Below are 12,104 nucleotides of genomic sequence, written 5' to 3' on the forward strand. Positions count from 1 at the left end.
GGCGGCCTCGGTGGTCCCCCCACAGGTGCTTAAGCCCCCGGTGACTGACTCTCTCCCTCCGGTGTCGCCTCCCGCGGCCGCTTAGCCCACCCCACCCAAGGCGCCACCCCCTCCATCTATGCTGCACTCGTCCCCGACTCCGTCCCCGACTCCGCTCCTCTTCAACTGCTCCGTGTCCGCTCCTCTGGCTTCACCCGCGGAGGCCCTGACCACGATGGGGAGGCTCGGGTGACCACCCGCATGGCCGCCCAGCCCCCTCCTCCACGGTCCGTCGCCTACTCTCGCCGCGGCCAGTCGGCCTCCTCCCCGGTGATTGCGTCCCGTCGGAGTGCTCGGCTGGATGCTGCTCACCCCGAGGGCAGTCCGGCTCTGCCCATCCCCGAGCGGGCGGAGATCCGCGCTGCTGCTCGGAACCTGGAGCCAGGTACGGCTACCGTTCCCCCTTCGGCTTCGTCTTGTTCCTTCTCTGCCCTTGAATCCATCCCTCTAGGCAACCTCGCAAAGGTTGCTTCTGACTCTGCCATCATTTTTAGGGGGGAAGCTGGGTTCCCCTTATTCCAGATTGAGGCTATTAGAGCTCGCGAGATCCTTGACGGGAGGCTCGCGAAGGCCCGTGCGGCCTTCCTTTTGCCACCCGTCCCGCCTACTGCCGGTGAGACCCATCCCCCGGCAGCGTCAAGGCGGACGGGTGCCCCCCTCCCCCTCGATTGTGGGGGTGGAAATCCGTGGTCGCACTCGCTCCCGCACCGCGGCCCTCCGTGCTCAAAGTGCCTCTCGTGTCCTGGGGTCAAGCAGCCCCCCAATGGCGCCTTAATGCGTGCATTGTTCTGGAACATCCACGGTTTCGGCCATGATGGCTGACGCCGCCAACTAGTGGAGTACATGCGTGAGGAACACACTGACATTGTTGCCATCCAAGAAACCATGCGTCTCGAATTCTTGCTCCCTGAGCTTGACTGTCTGAGCTCCCACCTCTTTGCATGGCATTGGCTCCCTTCTAGTGGGAGCGTCGGCCACTCGAGTGGCATCCTTTTAGGCATGAAGGATGCCACCTTTGAGATGGGTAGCATGGATCGAGGGGAATTCTTTGTGAGCATGGAATTGTTTGAGAGGTCTCTCAACTTCAAGTGGGAGGTCATCATCGTCTACAGACCTGCAGACCATAGTAGGTTTGCCGCCTTCCTCGAGGAGCTCCACCAGAAGATCTCCGCAGCCTCCCTTCCGGTGGTGGTAGGAGGCGATTTTAACCTCCTTCGCGTTGTGGAAGACAAGAGCAATGCTAATGTCTGATTTGCGCGGAAGCAAATGTTCAATGACTTAATTGCTGACCTCGGTCTCCGGGAGTTTGACAGGATTGGTGCCAGGTTCACTTGGACCAACCGGCAAGCCTCCTCGACCCAGTCCATCCTGGACCGGGTCCTAGTGTCCCTGGATTGGGACCTCCGCTGGCCCTTAGCCTCCCATCGCGCCATCACTCGGATTGGCTCGGATCATGTCCCCCTTCTCCTTTCCTCTGCTGACAAGCGTCCGCCGGTCACTCCTCGATTCTGGTTTGAGACCTTCTAGCTCTCCCAAGCTGGGTTCATTGACGCCGTTGGCGCTCGGTTGATCGAGGCTCGCGCCCACCCCCACCCCACCCCCCTTCGGCCATTGACTCGTGGCACTTCTACGCGAAGTGCGGACGGCAGTTCATGAAGGGGTGGGGTGCTAATCTGGGTCGTGACCTCCGTGAGCGCAAGAAGGCGTTGTTATCCGCGATCCAGGCCCTTGACCTACGCGCGGACGCGGTGGGTCTCTCTCCGGACGAGTGGCTCTCCCGTTATGACCTGGAAGACCAGCTCTCCGTGATCTACACTGATTAGGAGGCCTATTGGCGCCTCCGTGGTGCCCAAAAATGGTTCTTGCAGGGCGATGCCAATACGGCATACTTCCAGGCCATCGCCAACGGCCGCCGTAGACGCAACACCATCCCTCTCTTGTGGGATGGTGAGACTCTCCTTCAAGACCCCCGCGACATCCGCTCCCACGTCGACGAATTCTATAGATCCTTATTCTCTGCCGCCCCTAGAAGCGGCCTCTCTCTTGCCCCTGATTGCTGGTCTGGTCCCCAGTTGGTGTCTGTTTCGGAGAACGCGGCCCTTACGGTCCCCTTTTCCAAGCATGAGGTCTGGGATGCCATCAAGGGCATGAACCTATCCTCGGCGCCGGGACCGGATGGCCTCCCGATTAAATTTTTCCAGACCTTCTAGAACGTGATTAAACCTGAGGTCATGGCCATCTTCGACGAGTTCTACGTGCGCTCCATTGATCTCGAGCGTCTCAACTATGGGGTCATTTCTCTCATCCCCAAGGTCCCTGGTGCGTCCGACATTCGTCAATTCGCCCGATCACGGTCATTAACGTGATCTTCCAGATCCTGGCCAAAGGGTACGCCAATTGGGTGACCCTGCTGGCAGACCGGGTGACGCACCCCAACCAGTCGGCCTTCATTAAGGGTCGTTACATCCTGGATGGGGTCCTAGTCCTTCATGAAGTCCTTCATGAGGTCCGCATCAAACACCTCAAGGCGGTTTTTCTGAAGATTGACTTCCATAAGGCCTATGATACGGTTAGCTGGCCCTTCCTTTGGGAAGTCCTTCTTTGGAAGGGTTTCGACGACCGGTGGATCACTAGAGTCACGCAAATGGTCTCTTGCGGTCACACGGCCGTGAACATCAATGGTTAGATCGACCCTTTCTTCCCCACCCTTTGTGGGGTTCGACAAGGCGGCCCCTTCTCCCTGTTCTTGTTCAATATGGTTGCGGCCGCGCTTGCCTCCATTCTGGATAAGGCGAAAGCTGCTGGCCATATCCGTGTGATTACTCCCCACCTCACCGGTGGCTCCGAAATCTCCATCCTCCATTATGCTGACGACACTATCATCATGGTCGAATGCTCGGAGACGGACATCTTCAACCTCAAGTTCCTCCTCCTCTGCTTGCAACAAATGTCGGTCCTCAAGGTCAACTTCGAGAAGAATGATGTTATGGTGATGGGATACTCCCCCTCGGAGTCTTTGGCCATTGACAATAGACCTAATTGCCGCCAGGGCTCCTTCCCCACAACCTACCTAGGGACGCCCATTAGTGACTCCCGGCTCACCGTCGCGGACTTGCGCCCCTCCGTGGCCAAGCTCCAAACATGCATCGAGCCCTGGCAGGGGAGGTGGTTGTCTAAGGCGGCCCGGACTATTCTCATCAACTCTTCCCTCTCCAGTCTCCTCTTGTTTCTCATGAGCTTCTACAGTCTCCAGGAGACCCTACACCATGAGATCGCCAAGGTCCAGTCCCGCTTTTACTGGGCGGGCGACAACGACAAGCAGAAGTATCATATGGTCAGTTGGCCGGACATTTGCAAGCCCAGGGAGCAAGGCAGCCTAGGCATTATGTGCTCTAAACGGATGGATATCGCCCTTCTCTCCCGCTGGCTTTGGCGCATCTCGCAAGGGCACGGTGGCCTTTGGCTTAACATCATCCGGAACAAATACTTGCGCGGACAGCCCCTCGCCTTCTGCCAGAAGTCTGGCGGATCTCAGTTCTGGCAATCGATTGTCCAGCTTCTCCCGGTCCTCCGTATCGGGACCTCCATCTCGGTGGGCTCCGGAGCGTCGATGCTGTTCTGGTTTGATCGCTGGGCCGGGGACACCCCCTTTGCGGCTTGCTTCCCCGGCCTCTTCTCCATCTCTGTCGATCTCGTGATCTCTGTCGAAAGGGCCCTTCTTGACCTAGGGCGCCTTGCTTTCCGACGGCCTTTTTGTCCCTTGGAATCCGCCGCCTGGCGTGAGTTGCTTGACTGTGTTGCTCTCCACAAACCTATGGTGGATGGTGGCCTTGACTTGGTGCGCTAGCGCCTTGATCCTTCGGGCCAATTTTCCACCAAGTCGATGTACCTGGCCATCGCCCCCTCTTCCGCCCCCTCCCCCTATCAACGGTGTGGTCCATCCGCCTGCCCTTGAAGATCTGTATCTTCATGTGGCAATGGATTCGTGGTCGGGTCCCGTCCGGGGTGGAGGTGCGCAAGCGAAATGGCCCGGGTACTGGCATCTGCCCGCTCTGTGGGGTCCCCAAAGACTCGAACCACATTTGCTTCTCCTGCGTGTCCGCTCAGTTCCTCTGGAGCTGCTTTCGCGAAGCCGTCGGTGGAATTTGATGCCACACCAACTTCCCAGACTTATTTGCCGAACTCGAGATGTCCCCCTTGTCTTCTCGCCACATTAGGTGGCTTGAGATTGGGGCCCTCGCCTAGAACCTCTGGAGGTCCGCAATAAGCTTGTGATTCAGCGCACTCCTCTTCGACGTGCTACTAACGCTCTCTTCAAACTTTCGGGTTTCTTGCAGCTTTGGCGGCCGCTTAACCGCCCTCCGGACCGCGACGCCATCTCCGCCTTCATCGCCGACCTTCGCTCGATGGTCGTTCGTCTGTCGCCGCCGCCCCCACCGCCGCCGCTGGAACCAGACTAGGCGCTTTCTTCTTTCGGCTTTTTCTGGTTTTTATTTCTGGGCTTGTTGAGTTGTGCCCTCAGTAGAACCTTTGTACCTTGTTGTGAGACTTGGGTGTGTGTGTGGACTTGACTTTGTATGTGTGCTCTATGGAGGTTTGCTTTATTTATAAAGCGGGGTGAAAGCCTTTTTCGGTAAAGTCCTACTCCCTCTATATCAAAATATATGACGTTTTTTATACTTCCTTTGTACTCCCTCCGTAAAAAAATATAAGAGCGTTTAGACCACTAATTTCTTTACAGAGGTAGTATCATTTTAGAGGGAGTACACTTTTTGAATCATTTTCCACTACAGTACAGGCTGCATGAATATGAATAAATTGACGAAAAACAGTATCCCAACAAGAACCGTACCTGGAAAATAATTCATCTGCGTCACGTGCATTGGTTGCACATGGTTTGTCACTTGCCAAGAAGCAACACTGCATGCGGCAGTACAAACGTACGGAAAAACAGTGGACAGCCTTCCCCACTGCTAGCACGTTTTCAGCGTGGCTTGCTAATCTGGTTCCTGCATGCAGATATAAAATCTGGAGGTGAGGTTTAGTCCTTCCTGCTCCAACAAACCAATGGCCTCCAAGCAGATGCTGCATATGAATCAAGGACAATGGGAAACAAGCTATGCTCGCAACTCCTTTGTTCAGGTACCTACTCCTATCTTTATTATCTCGTAAACAAGCTATGGCATGCAATTGCTTCTCGAAACCATCTCATCAACAACTTATTCAAAATGTACTTTTTCCCATTAACTTCACAATTCAGATTACATTATTGATTCATTCGCCAAAAAGAGGAGATTTCATTATTGATTTTTGACGGAACAGCTGAGGAAGTTAATAGGCATGTTGTTTAGCTAAAATATTAGGCTAGATTTTCTTAATAATATAATTATGGGTCCGTGCATCAAACGATGCATAGCCCGAGTATGTCCTCCTTTTCGAGGAAATGCGATTTTCTTAATAACTGCAGGTAAACTGCAGATGGCTGAGCAAAAGAGGATGAAACCACCGATTGAAGCTGCCGTCATGGAATTGTGCAGCAGCCCTAGCACCTTGCTGCCTGGTAAGATGGTGATCGTGGACATGGGTTGCTCCACTGGCCCAAATGCGCTTACATTGGTATCAATTGCCATTGAGGCGGTCCAAGATCATTGTCTTCAGGTCCAACGACCACCACCCAAAGTGTGCTTGCTCCTCAACGATCTCCCTAAAAATGACTTCAACACGGTGGTCGAGAGCCTAGTCATGCTCCGCCAAAGTAACGAGCATGTCATCGTGACTGGCATCACACCGGGGTCGTTTTATGAGCCCTCTATACTAGTGACTATTTGCATCTTGTCTGCTCGTCAAACAGTTTGCATTGGCTCTCAAAGTTGATCCATCCATCCATTGCATTAGTCATCGACTTTGTAAACAAAATGTTATATTTACAGGCTCCTGAAGATCTATTGAGGAATCTCATCCCAGTATATGACATAGACGAGGAAGCTAGGTATCAAAGGCACCCTATAGTTCTTGAGGCGTATGCAGAACGGTTTACAAAAGATTTCACACTTTTCCCAGAGTTGAGAGCCAAAGAATTGGTCGCAGGGGGCCGAATGGTTGTTTCCTTAGTAGGGAGGCGTTCTGATGTCACCGTCACAAAATTCTCTTACCTTTCAAGAACAATATCACATATTCTAAGTGTCATGGTCTCAGAGGTACATTTCTTTACATAATATTACATAGCATTTTATCTTTTGCGGCGGAATGCAAGCATTTGACCTCATTTTCTCTATTATCAGGGTGTAGTCGACAAAGAAAAGTTTGGTTCTTTTTATGTGCCAGTGTATGAACCTTCCATCAAAGAAGTGAGAGAGGTCATCCAAGAAGAGGGCTCATTTTTTATCAGGGAGATACATGTGCATGATCCTACAACCGATATGAATAATGCTCTCAGTGCCCCATGTAGGTTCGTCAATCTTTTGAGAGCTTTATGTGAGCCGATATTAGTCTAACATTTTGGAGATGTCATGGATGAATTTGTCAGAGCCTGGAGGGCAACTTGCTAGGACCTTATGCTATGTTGGCCATATCCCTCGCAAAGGCAAGATGGCCAGGTACATTAATGAGACATCCACATTAAGTTACATCACAATTGATGAGACTGAGATATGGCTTTCTTTGAGCCCACAATGCATGTCTACTTCATTACGTCAACTACATCATGTGGTGTGTTGTGAAAGTATTCATGGATGCACAAAACGAACTACCATTATACTGATTAGCCTAATGTTGTTGTCCATGAAGTCGCTCAGCAAGCTAAGCCTATGGAACATTATTTGTGACGTATGATCTATGAAAATTCAGCCCTGGATTTGTGTTACGTATCGGTTTTGGTAACATCTGCAATGAAACCAAAACAACTGAAAATCAAAGTATTATATGACAACTAGTGTTGCTCAACATATTATAAGTGACAATTATATGTAACTCCAAATTATTGCATTTATTTAGTGAAGTTCTCACTACATGGTGAAATCCAGAAACTCACAAAATACAATTTGAGCAAGAATGCAGAGGGTGCACTACACGAGGGCATGTTCGAGTACTTCCGATGCGTGTCCTTCTGTGTTGTGTCCCTCCATGTCAGGTTTTTATTGAGCACGAGAAGAACACATTGCAACCTAGTACCAGTCACCTTTAATTACTCCCTCGATCACTTTGTACTAAACCAGCGACAAGTAATATAGATCAGTCACCTATAAGAGCTAATTCAATTATCTATTCCGTGTTAAAAGAAACCGGAAGTTAAGAGCTCCTGTTGACATGAGTAGTAAGAACCTCTAGATGAGGCAATTAGCAAGAACATTAGTAAAAATATATCCGGATTATATCCTCTAAGTCATCTATCAAAATCCTTCAAACCAAAGATGCCTTTTAATTAACGTGAAGATATGCAAGTACCACACTGGTCCTATCGGTTGTTACTATTGATGTTGTTGTCTTCTTCCAAAAGATACGAAAAGTACATGCCTCAAGGGCTACGAGATTTCAAATGCTTGAAAGTCACCTAGATTCTGGTCCTCTTGATTCTTGCTTCAAATAAATAATTGCACAGAGTTGCACGATCCATTTATAACGACCAGCCAAGGAAGCACAATACGCCATGCCTGCCTACTTTACCTTTACTGACTTTATGGCCAGCAGAACATCGCGGACTATATGTATGTTCAGAGCACAGACACACGTTCCTCCATGATTCCGTCACTAGTCGCACTTCAATGGGTAGCTACTTACGTAAAACAAAAAGGGTGTATGTATGCATACTTAGGATTGTGATGAACTGGGAATGAGTGATGACTAGCACGAGTGGCCATCGATGCTTGCCATGTTTCTTGAAGAATTTAGTATCCGATAAGCAGAAGAAGAACAACCCTCTCTCCCTACCTAGTACCAGCCACCAATAAAAAACAATTGAATTATCTGTTCTGTCCTCGTGCGGATGGGAGTAGCCAGAACCTCAAGACGAGGCCTCAAGAACTTGAAGAGGAGTCCATGTGATCGACCACTACCGCTTCTGCTTTAGTAGTGTTGGGCAAGTAATACCGCCATTAAAGACTGCACATTCACGTGGCGATGGCACTGCATGTGCCTGCTGAAAATGCACTTGCTGTCCATCGATCTCGTTCAATCTCAAGAGCACATTTGATCTGTCCAGTGAGCCCTGCTCCGGTGCTCCCCCCTAACCTAATTTCGGAGGGGTATTTTTGTCCCCGCGAGTTTGTTTTTTCGTGGCCCGCCGTAGCCCAGATCCAAGCCCTGTCTAGCCCTGCCAAGCCCTGTATAGCCCAGACCGTATACGTACAGTACCTGGTCCGAAAAAAAACATCACACGACCCCACGACCACGTAGGACCTGCCGGATCCAATCATTCACGCACCTCCATCAATCTCGCGAGCATTCACGCAGCTCCATAATTCACGCGGTAGATCTCCAGCGTCGCGCGGCTATCTCGTCGCCAGCGATCTCGTCGGACAGCGGGCGTGGCAACATCGTGAATCTCCAGCGCTCACAGGTACCGCATCCTGCATCCCCCCGCACCCCTCTAGTCTCGCTCGCGGCAACATCGAACGAACCTACCTACCCGGCGGCGCATGCAATCGCGGATCTTGTTCCGGTAGTGTTGCTCTTCGTGATCTTGGTTTCTTCAGTGTAGGATTCACGTAGCGTCGGTTGCCGTCGGCTGTGTCCACCAGGACTATCATTATTTGATGTGGCGGCTAACCTAGGTATCCGGCGGCAGAGGTAACCACAGATCTAGCTAGGTTTTGTAGTGCTGCTCCTCGCGATAGAAAGTGATCACGACGGGTGCCGTGGCCATCTTTATGGCTTGGTTTGGCAGATTTGAACGGCCTCGGTTGGGGTTGTTTACAGAACATCCGTGATCGTTAGCTATGTGTTGATATTTCATCATTGATAATGTTTTCATCATTTGTTGTAGGAAATGGCGGACGAGGAGTTAACTGATATGATGGTAGACATGGAGTTTGGAGAACTGATGAAAGACTGGATAGAAGATTGGTCAGATGATGACAATTCAGATCTTGGAAATCAGTCAGAGAATGGGAACGAATGGGAAGATTTTAATGTGAGTGGCATTACCATGTTGTAATTTTTTGGTACCATCGTACAACATTATATTTTTGTGTTGAAAATTTGTAGATGGATGAGCATGATGATGGTCAGGAAAACAATTCGGAGCTCTCAAATGAAGATTACATTAGTCAGGTACGTAAGTGAAAAAAATTATTGGCATGCAAATTGAATTCATTCTGGAATATTATATGATAAGTAATTATGTATCTGTGTTGTATTTTTCAGTTCATTTCCGAATGTCATAATGCATACGACTATTACGGTGAATCCGACGCGAAGACAGGCCTTAACGATGAATCATCAGATGCACCTGATTCTGGGGATTCGCAGTCGTTGGTCACCATGAGTGAGGTATTTGTGTAATCAATGTTCTATGAAAGTAATGTTAAACCATACAAAACAGTTTTCATGGCTATGTTTTGATTGTGTAGGTGACAGATGATGGTGGGGTAATGAATGTCCAAGATACTGCCAGTGCAGATGATAAGAGGGATATGTTCATGCAGATAATGGACATGACTTTTATGACTCAGGATGCTGCGTATGATTTCTACAATAGCTATGCTAAAGCTAATGGTTTCAGCATTAGGAAGAATAAGGTCAGGTACACCAAAACCGAGGCACATCTTATGCGTTATAGGAGGTTTGTTTGTTCCAGACAAGGGAAACGTGACAGCAAGTTGCTAACCGATGAAGGGCACAGCCGTCAGCTCAGAGCCGAGACACGCTGCTTTTGCGAAGCACACCTGACTGTCAAGCTTGACCAAAAGCGTGGGGTTTGGTATGTTGCAAGTTTTGAGGACAAGCATAGCCATATGTTGGCAGGACCGGACGAGGTACCTTTTCTTTGGTCCCACAGAAAAATCAAAGAGTTTCAGAAGCATGAGATAATGTCCATGGGAGCTGCAGGGATTAGAATTCACGACATGATGGATTCCCTCATCAGCAAACATGTATGGTATGGGGTGTTGGTTTTACCAGGCGTGAAAGATACAACCTTTGTGCCAGGGAGAAGAGGAAGCTGCTTTCAAAAGGTGATGCTGCCACAGCCATAGGCATCATGGCCAGTAGGAAACAGAGGGATCCTAGCTTCATTTTCGAGTACATGCTAGATAAGGAAGGACACTTGAATAGGATGTTCTGGTGTGACTCCCAGTCTCGTCATGACTATGAGGACTTTGGCGACGTGCTTCTATTTGATAGCACGTACAAGATGAACCGCTATGGTATGTCATTCATACCTTTTGTTGGTCTTAACAATCACCGGAAGACCACTGTTTTTGGTTGTGCCATAGTTCCGGACGAGACCGAACAGACATACGTGTGGCTGCTACAGACTTTTTTGAGGTCCATGTGTCAAAAGATGCCGAAGAGTGTAATCACAGACGCCGACGCTGCGATGATCAAGGCAATTCGCGAAGTCTTGCCAGACGTGTGGCACCGTATATGTATGTGGCATATTGAAAAAAATATGAAGATTCACCTCAGTCCCAAGTCCTTGAAGGAGTTCTGAACTCTTCTGTACTACAGCACGTCCACGGCCACGTTTGAGGAGAGATGGCACGCGTTTACCAAAAGATGGCAGTCGGAAAAAACAGTAACATGGTTGAGACAGATGTATAAGAAGAGGAGACTGTGGGCCGCGGCTTATCTGACAGAGGGGTTTTGGCTTGGCATGAAAAGCAACCAGCGGAGTGAAAGCCTAAACTCATGCCTTCACCTCCACCTAGACGGTGAAATGACGCTGGTGGATATGATTTTGCATTATGAGAACGCCGTTATACGTATCCGTGAAAACGAGGCGCGAGATGACTGCAGAGCCTCACAGAGTTTACCGGTGCCAGTTACTACATCGAGGGAACTTGAGATAGCTGCTTCTCATGTCTTCACACCAGCAAACTTCTATATGTTGCAAGAAGATCTTAGAAAAATTGATGGCATGGAGATTGTAGAAATTAAGCTGGGAGATGGATCACAGCAGTACATCGTGGCCTGGAAGAATAACCGGAATAGTCGTTTTTGGGTGGAGTATACAACAGTAAATTCCGCAGAACCTATACGGTGCAGCTGCAGAAGAATGTTTCGAAAGGGTCTACCTTGCAAACACATATTCCACATACTGAAGTACTTGAACATATCTGAAATACCAAAGTGTTTAGTTCTTCTTCGGTTCACGAAACAAGCAAGGTTGGGACTGCCCGCGAGGCGCACAAGCGATCTGTTGGGATATGGTTGGACTGGGGCAGAGGAAAGAATGAAATATAGCCAGGTCAGTGTGTTAGCGTCAGAAGCTATGCATGCGGCATGCAAACACCCAGCTTTGTGGGATCAGTTACAGGATAGTTTGAAGGCTGTGATAGCTAAGAGTCATGAGTATGATCTGCTACAGGGAAATTTGAGCAAGAATATAAATGACTTCAGTAAGTGTGCAGTTGAATATGTAGACGATGGTGAAGGCAACATGGTCGCAGTTAAATATCCTATGAAAGTGTCAAGCAAAGGTGCAACGAAGGTAGATGAGAACCGCCCTGTCTTGAAAAATGGTAGACCACTCTCTTTTGATGAGTTGAAAACCCGGTGCGGCGCTTGCAAATTGCTAGGACACACTAAATGTAGCAAGAAATGCAAACTAAATCAGAAGTAAGTGTTTGTATGCATTCTGGATTATTGAAAATTTTATCGTTCATATATTGTCTTCTATGATGTGCAGAACAGTGGAGAAGGAAGAAGTGTAGAACACTTGCTTCAATTTTTTACTGATGAATCGAGTGAACAGGGCAGTATATCCTTTTCACATTATGTCATCAATTTTAGTTCGACGTTTAACATCGTGTTTGGATCCTATATATATCTTCTATACCTAAATACCTAGCCCCCAGTACTAGATTTGTGTACACATGCAGTGGTGGAGCTAGCCAGAATCAACTTGG

General features: G+C 49.1%; 1 protein-coding gene and 1 pseudogene across 1 annotated transcript; both read left to right on the top strand.

The window, feature by feature from the left end:
- Nucleotides 1-5,106: 5,106 nt before the first annotated feature.
- LOC119282227 (inactive anthranilate O-methyltransferase 1-like) lies at nt 5,107-6,775 on the top strand. Its single transcript, XM_037562531.1, has 3 exons — nt 5,107-5,181; nt 5,970-6,236; nt 6,321-6,775. Exons 1-3 carry the CDS (start codon nt 5,107-5,109, stop codon nt 6,531-6,533), a joined length of 555 nt encoding a protein of 184 aa, XP_037418428.1. The 3' UTR covers nt 6,534-6,775.
- Nucleotides 6,776-9,022: 2,247 nt separating this feature from the next.
- LOC119282226 overlaps nt 9,023-12,104 on the top strand; it is a 48,203-nt pseudogene continuing 45,121 nt past the window's right edge.

Source organism: Triticum dicoccoides, chromosome 3B (genome assembly GCF_002162155.2).
Source record: "Triticum dicoccoides isolate Atlit2015 ecotype Zavitan chromosome 3B, WEW_v2.0, whole genome shotgun sequence".
NCBI lineage: Eukaryota > Viridiplantae > Streptophyta > Magnoliopsida > Poales > Poaceae > Triticum > Triticum dicoccoides.